At 45.4% G+C, this 8,246-nt stretch overlaps 1 protein-coding gene across 1 annotated transcript in view; it reads right to left on the reverse strand.

The window, feature by feature from the left end:
* The window catches only part of PSMA5 (proteasome 20S subunit alpha 5), a 28,097-nt gene extending 21,779 nt beyond the window's left edge, over positions 1-6,318 (reverse strand). The window contains exons 1-3 of the mRNA XM_075835651.1: positions 6,171-6,318; positions 2,390-2,456; positions 1,231-1,357 (exon numbers count right to left, since the gene is read on the reverse strand). Of these exons, the coding sequence (XP_075691766.1) occupies positions 1,231-1,357; positions 2,390-2,456; positions 6,171-6,199 (223 nt within the window). The 5' untranslated portion in view covers positions 6,200-6,318. The remainder of the gene's footprint in view (positions 1-1,230; positions 1,358-2,389; positions 2,457-6,170) is intronic.
* Positions 6,319-8,246: the final 1,928 nt, after the last annotated feature.

Genomic DNA, 8,246 nt, shown 5'->3' on the forward strand with positions numbered 1-8,246 from the left:
GGAGCTAGAGTTTAGTAGTTTAAAAAACATAAGGCATAGAAAAAAAAAACTCAGTGGATCCCATCATCCCACCAGCACAAATGCCGGACTCGGAGGCCTGGGAGCTTCTGATGGTTCAGCGCTTCTTGAAAGGACATCACCAGTATCAGACATGGTGATTCACCACTTTGTGGTCTAGGTTTTATAGCTCACAGTAATTCTAGGCTGAAATCATCGTTTTTGCAGAGGACCTGCAGGAGCTGGCTGCATCCCTGCTACCTATTTATATAGCGCCCAGCAGTGCTGTGATTCCTCCCACCTGCTACCGTTAGGTCAGACGCCACCCGAAGTGCCTGAGACGCATCCCAGACATCGTCCAGCCTACACAGAGCATCCTACCCAGGTCAACAGCACCACAGATTTCCAGCCAGTCTCCCATGCTGGTACTTGCGAGGCCTTAAGCTGTGTAACGTCTGTGATTTGACGAGAGCAGGCTCATTCAACATAGAATGGCTACTGACCCCACAGCGTGTTTATCACTCCTTCTTCCAAGAAGGGAAGAATCGCCGGACAAGCATGCTGCCCAACCTAGCCGCAGCGGACATGAACAGACAGGAGGCAGCACACAGGGAAGCAGACTAGGTAAATAGGATGCGTTTTACAACTACTTAAACCATAGCAGGAAAGCAAGGCAGATTCATTCCAGCTTCCAGCCCTCAGCCACGGGTGAAGAAAAAATAAATAAAAATTTGATATATCTGCAATGGAAGCAGAAGCTCCCCAGGACAACCTATCCGGAGGACAGGAAACCTAAAACTGAGGTGTGGAGGGGGTGTGAACCTTTTTAACTCCTCAGGTTTCCGGTCCTAGGATGGGTGGTATCGTCGAATGGGTGCTGTCATGAGCGATGAAAAAATAAGCTGTTTGGTGGGAGCGGAACCAGGGGTGATCAGCTAAACTTGCGGGCGGCACTTGTGTTAACTGCCAGTCATATGGTTTTGACCCTGGTACCAAGTTCTAATACTGCTATGACTTGCCTGTGCCACAAGGGCACTACCGAATCTGAAGCTGCCAACATTTGGGAAGCTACATGCAGGGAGCCCACATGTGGCTACTAGGCCACATGTTGGGGGAACACTGTGGTATAGAATAGCACTCAGAGGAGCAGGTTTTATTTATTATGTACAAAGAAAGTACTGGGATTATCAATTATAAATTGTGTACACAGAACTTTCTATATTGAACAGTTACCTATATGAGCATCTATTTCAACAATCTTCTCAATGCTGTTGGGCTCCATCAGTGGCGATGTAATTCTCTTCTCCACAGCAAGACATACTCCCTCTGATGTCTGGATACCAATGGCCGTGGAGCCAAGCTGCAAATTACATAGCACACTTACAATAACACTGAAAGTCACACAAAAAAACACAAGACTGCAGTCTAGGTAGTGTCAGTTCTAGAAAGTGTCACGGCTCAGCAGTACTAGCTTTTACCAAGACTCCTTTAAGCTGTCCTGTATTATATAGTTGAAAGCACAAGCGATTCAGCCTAACTGGGCACCAGGCAGGGCAATGCTGCCCAACACATTTGATAGAGATAACAGAAGGCTTGGGTGTGGATTTAAAGGAGGCTCAGAGGAATCACATACATTACAAGCAAAACTGGATTTTTCAGTTTTGATACAGAATGACCATTTATTAACCTGGAGGCTTCTGTGCTATAAAACGAACCTACTAAGGACCGCGTAACGTAAGTGCAAGTTGCACTGTCCTCCGCTTTAAATTTGTGGAATAGTATATGTATGGGTAGGTTGCACGACCAATCGACAGAAGCAGTATATTACTATTATATGGAGCATGTTGCGGGGTCGGGGTACTTTAGGAATTGGATAGGCCCCTTTAAAAAAAAAAAAATAATTAAAAAAAAGAAGCTCTTAAATTGCTACGTTTTGCCGGGTCAGTGAGGGGGTAAAGCTGCAGGGTCCAACAAAAGTTAAACTCACATGATTTACAAAACAAAGTGTGTAATAAATTACACACACACACACAAAGGAAATAAGTATTTGATCCCTTGCTGATTTTGTACGTTTGCCCACTGTCAAAGACATGAACAGTCTAGAATTTTTAGGCTAGGTTAATTTTACCAGTGAGAGATAGATTGTATAAAAAAAAAAACAGAAAATCACATTGTCAAAATTATATATATATATATATAATTATTCTAAACATGTATAAAAGAATAATTGAAACAACAAAGGTGACAGCGCCTGACAAGGCCAGAACTAATAATGTTCAGATACAAACTCCCCATTGTCAAGCAAGAAAACTTGCAAATGACTTGCAGATATTCTTTCACTTTCTGTTCAGAACGACCAAGTAGATACTCTAAGGAAAGAAATGTTGGCTACCTTTATCGCTTCAATTGCATATTCTACTTGAAAAAGTCTTCCTTCTGGAGAGAACGTATTCACCCCCCTAAAGAAGAGAGGAAAAAAAAACAAAAAAAACCAGATTACACTCTTTATACAGGGCTACAATGGAAACTGAAAGTCTCAAACAGAAGCACACTAGAGGAGAGCATTAAAGGGGTTTTTTCCAGTAAAGACAATGGGGAATAATTATCAAAACTGTATAAGGGTGCAGTCACACGTGGCAGATTTTTTTACAGAAATCTCCTGTGACTGGAAATAAGTTATATTCATCTGAACGGGGATGTTTCTGCAGCAGGGGACTGGATTTTTGCAAGTTCCATTCACATGAATGGAACCGATTTTCAGTCGTATAAATTTTTGCCATAAAAGCTGCCACGTCACTGCACCCTTATGCCTAATTCACACAAGAATGTTCAGTCCGTTATATACGGACCGCATGTCCACAGTATTTCCCGGTCCGAACACACTGCAGGGTGCCAGGCTCCTAGCGTCATAGTGTTCTAGAACACTAGGAGTCTCTGCCTCGCTGCGGGAAACCTGTCCTGTAATCATATTTTCGCCCGCGGCCATATAACTACCCGAAATACGCCTTCTCTGTCTCCCATTGAAGTCAATGGGAGGTCAGAGGCGTAAATGCCTGAAGATAGGGCATGTCGCTTCTTTTTCCCACGAGGCGGTCTTACCGCTCGCGGGAAAAAGACGCCTCCGCCTCCCGCATTTGGGAAGGGCGTCTGTCCCTAGAGAACCAATTGTGTCCCTGCATTAAATGGGTTCCCACTAAGGAAACATGACACTGACCTAAGCATTTCCCCTAGTGATAGTAGATCACAGGGGTCTCACAAGGACATGGCAGTGAACTTGTCTAAGGCCATGGTTTTCAACAGTTTTTTTGAGCCAAAGCTATAAGTGGATCCAAAATGAAAGAGAAGTGAACAACCCCTTTAAGCAAAGTACCTGGTGTGTCCTGCAAAGGTGCATTCATACCTATAAAGGGGGTAGGACAAAATCTGCACAGGTCACATACAAACCGGATGCTCAGAAGAAAAAAAAAAAAAAAAGCCTCTAGATGGTTCCATACTACTGGTAATAAATACAGAAGACTGTGAATCAGTGGTTGGCAACAACTCAGCAGCAGTTATGCTGAAAGACAATATAAGTGAAGCTCTGACTGGCTGCTCTGGGCCACTCCACTAGCTATACATACATGACCACCATTGCCTTCCTTTATGGTCTCTTTCAAAGATGTTTACATGAAATTGCATATTTTCATTGGCCTAGAATGTGGTCTCATTGGTGGGGGACCTACTGTTTGCACCCTCCTGGGAACAGGGGTATCCAGCAGAGAGGTGCCAGTGTGTACACGGTTGTCTTTATTGTGGTGAATAAGAGGTGCTGTAACCTCACCCGACATGTCGATTTTTGGAAAATACTTGTATTCTTCATGAAATAAATAACAATCCTTTAACATATTTTCTAAAAACTCTGTCGTGCTGTCCCTCTGTTATTCCTCCTAGAATTCTATAAATTGACAACTGGTTACCATTCTCCTTGTCAAATGACCTACACAATCTTACTCTGCCAGCACTGATTGGACAGTGTCAGAACACCCCTCCCCCAACTAATAACACCCAGTCGGCAATTCATAGATTTCTAGGAGTAATAACAGAGGAACAGCACAATGCAGAGTTCTAAGAAAAGATGCAGACCTATTATTTACAAACAGGTCTGGAGAGATGACAGGTCCTCTTTAACCCCTTAATGGCCAGCTTATTTTAAACCTTAATGACCAAGCTATTTTTTAGGTTTTTCCATCGTCGCAGTCCAAGAGCTAACACTTTTTTATTTTTGAGTCGACATAGCTGTATAAGGTCTTGTTTTTTGTGGGACAAGTATTTTTAAATAGAACCATTTTGGGGTACATCGAATTTAATAACTTATTATTTAATTTATTTATTTTTTTGGGAGAAATTTAGCCACTTTTTTTTTTGCGTCCTAAACCTACGTAGTTTATTGTGTGATATGAGCACTAACTTTATTCAGCGGGTTGTTACGATTGCAACGATACCAAAATTTGTATAGATTTTTTACGTTTTACTACTTTTACACAGTAAAAACACTCTTTTCAAAATTATTTGTTTTTGTGTCTCCATATTTGAAGAGCCGTAACGTTTTTATTTTTCCACCGATGCAGTTGTATGAGGGCTTTTTTTTTTGCGGGACGACTTGTAGTTTTTATTGGTACCATTTTGGAGTAGATGCGACTTTTTGATACATTTTATCACATTTTTTTATGGCAGGATTCACAGAAAACAGCAATTTTTGCTTTGTTTTTTATTTTATTTTTTACGACGTTCACCGTGCGGAATAATGTAATAGATTTATAATTGGGGTCGTTACGGACGCGGCGATACCAAATATGCGTAACTTGACTTTTAATAAAGCATGTAAGGGGAAAAGGCGGGGTTTTTTTTTTTATTAAACTTTTTTACTAGTCCCACTAGGGGACTTTACTATGCGATCATCCGATCGCTTTTATAATACACTGCAATACTATTGTTTAAAACGGACAGGCATTCACTACAGTCAGATCTGGGGGCCTTTATTAGGCCCCAGCTGCCATAGAAGACAACACCCGGCGATCTAATTGCCGGGTGTCGGTGGGATGAGAGGGAGCTCCCTCCCTCTCTCCAAAACCACTCAGATGTGGCGCTCGCTATTGTGCACCGCATCTGAGGGGGTTAAACGGGTGAGATCGATACAGATATCGATCTCACCCGTTCGAGCAGGGAGATTTAACGGCTCCCTGCTTGGTTTATTTATTCTGATGCAGCGCCATTAGTGGCCAACGTGAAAAGGCGTATTGGCGATCACGAATGAGTTAAGAGCACTCCACTCCCCCTCCATTTGTACACAGGTGTTTCAGTGGGGTGCGGTGTGTAGAAATACTTAGCGATCCGTGCATCTAGTTTTCGGGTCCAGCGCTGCTCACGTGATCTTCCCTCTGACCTGTCTGGAATCACTGTGCTTTTAAAGAAAACCGGAACTCAGGCTCTCAACGTATTCCTATGGCGCCTCGTTCTGGCGGCCATAGTAATGCATTGGTCGGCTGATCGCATCTTTTATGCCGCAGTAAAACAGCGCATGTGCTGCCGGCAATGATGCAAACGGTTTGGGAATTAATAATCTTGTTCATACCCATAATGTACCGCCGAGCGCCGCTGGAAAAGAAGCCTTCGTGTGCTGACAGTTGCTTCTATATATCTCATTTATTATGATAGAGGAGGAATAATAGAGGGGGGCTGGGTATGGTCAACCACTTTTATGCCAGGAAGCCTCATTCTTAGGAGTCGGGAGAGTCCAACTGACAAGAAGTGAAAGGGTTAACCACAGAACGCAATGTTTAATTTTCGAAAGTGTATTAGAACAACGATGCGGTTATGGACGTCTCCACCTGTCGGCAGTGTGTGAGCGGATGACTTCTCATAGACTCGAATGGTTTCAACCGGTGAGCGACTTGGCGCAAATATACAAAAGAGAGGGCTAAATTGATTACAGATGGCACCACAGTGACACGCCATAGCAGTCTATAGAAATCATCAGCATTGCCACAAGAAAGCCCTGCGAGTTGCAGCCCTCTACGTACTATCATTTTAATGCTGCATGTAGGGAAATGATACAGCAAATACACTACACAGGGCACATTATCACCCAGCAGGCCTGGCACCACACGCCCCTCTATCAGTTCTCGGACGCTTACCTGTCATACTCCGACCGTGTCAGAAACATGGCGATGCAGGATCTCTCAGAAAAGCCAGGAACCACGACTGCTAACTCACCGGGGCCTACTACTGCCGGCACACAGTCCTAGTAAGCTAAAGGACCTTTGATGATGTCACGACCATGTGATCAGTCACATGTGTGGGAGGAGTCTGGATCCTGGCTGTTCTGTAGGAGGAGTTTCGTGTAGTTCCTGATTATTATATGAAAATGTCCTCATGGGCAGTAAATAGAGAAGGATGCACTTCACAACCCTGAGAAAAACACATCTGCACTGCCTGCTCTACACTATATGCTTTACACCCACAGCTCCCGCACACACACAGCTCTGCACCGTGCACGTTACACACACACAAACAGCTCTGCACTACGCACCTTACACACACAGCTCTGCACCATGCACCTTACACACACACACAGCGCTGCACTATGCACCTTACACACACAGCTCTGCACCATGCGCCTTGCACACACACAGCTCTGCACCATGCACCTTACACACGCACAGCTCTGCACCATGCACCTTACACACACCCAAACAGCTCTGCACCATGCACCATACACACACAGCTCTGCCCCATGCGCCTTACACACACAGCTCTGCACCTTACACACACACACAAACAGCTCTGCACTACGCACCTTACACACACAGCTATGCACCTTACACACACACACACACAGCGCTGCACTATGCACCTTACACACACACAGCTCTGCACTATGCACCTTACACACACAGCTCTGCACTATGCACCTTACACACACAGCTCTGCACCATGCGCCTTACACACACACAGCTCTGCACCATGCACCTTATATACACACACAGAAACAGCTCTGCACTATGCACCTTACACACGCACAGCTCTGCACCATGCACCTTACACACACCCAAACAGCTCTGCACCATGCACCATACACACACAGCTCTGCCCCATGCGCCTTACACACACAGCTCTGCACCTTACACACACACACACAAACAGCTCTGCACTACGCACCTTACACACACAGCTCTGCACCATGCACCTTACACACACACACAGCGCTGCACTATGCACCTTACACACACACAGCTCTGCACTATGCACCTTACACACACAGCTCTGCACCATGCGCCTTACACACACACAGCTCTGCACCATGCACCTTATATACACACACAGAAACAGCTCTGCACTATGCACCTTACACACAGCGCTGCACTATGCACCTTACACACGCACAGCTCTGCACCTTAGACACACAGCTTTGCACCATGCACCTTACACACACAGCGCTGCACTATGCACCTTACACACGCACAGCTCTGCACCTTAGACATGCAGCTCTACACCGTGCACCTTACACAAACAGCTCTGCACTATGCACCTTACACACACAGCTCTGCACCTTACACACACAGCGCTGCACCATGCACCTTACACACGCACAGCTCTGCACCATGCACCTTACACACAGCTCTGCACTATGCACCTTACACAAACACATACAGCTCTGCACCATGCACCTTACACACACACACACACACACACACACACAGCACTGCACTATGCACCTTACACACACAGCTCTGCACCATGCGCCTTGCACACACACAGCTCTGCACCATGCACCTTACACACGCACAGCTCTGCACCATGCACCTTACACACACCCAAACAGCTCTGCACCATGCACCTTACACACACAGCTCTGCCCCATGCGCCTTACACACACAGCTCTGCACCTTACACACACACACAAACAGCTCTGCACTACGCACCTTACACAGCTCTGCACCATGCACCTTACACACACACACAGCGCTGCACTATGCACCTTACACACACAGCTCTGCACTATGCACCTTACACACACAGCTCTGCACCATGCGCCTTACACACACACAGCTCTGCACCATGCACCTTATATACACACACAGAAACAGCTCTGCACTATGCACCTTACACACAGCGCTGCACTATGCACCTTACACACGCACAGCTCTGCACCTTAGACACACAGCTTTGCACCATGCACCTTACACACACACAGCGCTGCACTATGCACC

The sequence above is a fragment of the Rhinoderma darwinii genome, chromosome 8, assembly GCF_050947455.1.
Source record: "Rhinoderma darwinii isolate aRhiDar2 chromosome 8, aRhiDar2.hap1, whole genome shotgun sequence".
Lineage (NCBI taxonomy): Eukaryota > Metazoa > Chordata > Amphibia > Anura > Rhinodermatidae > Rhinoderma > Rhinoderma darwinii.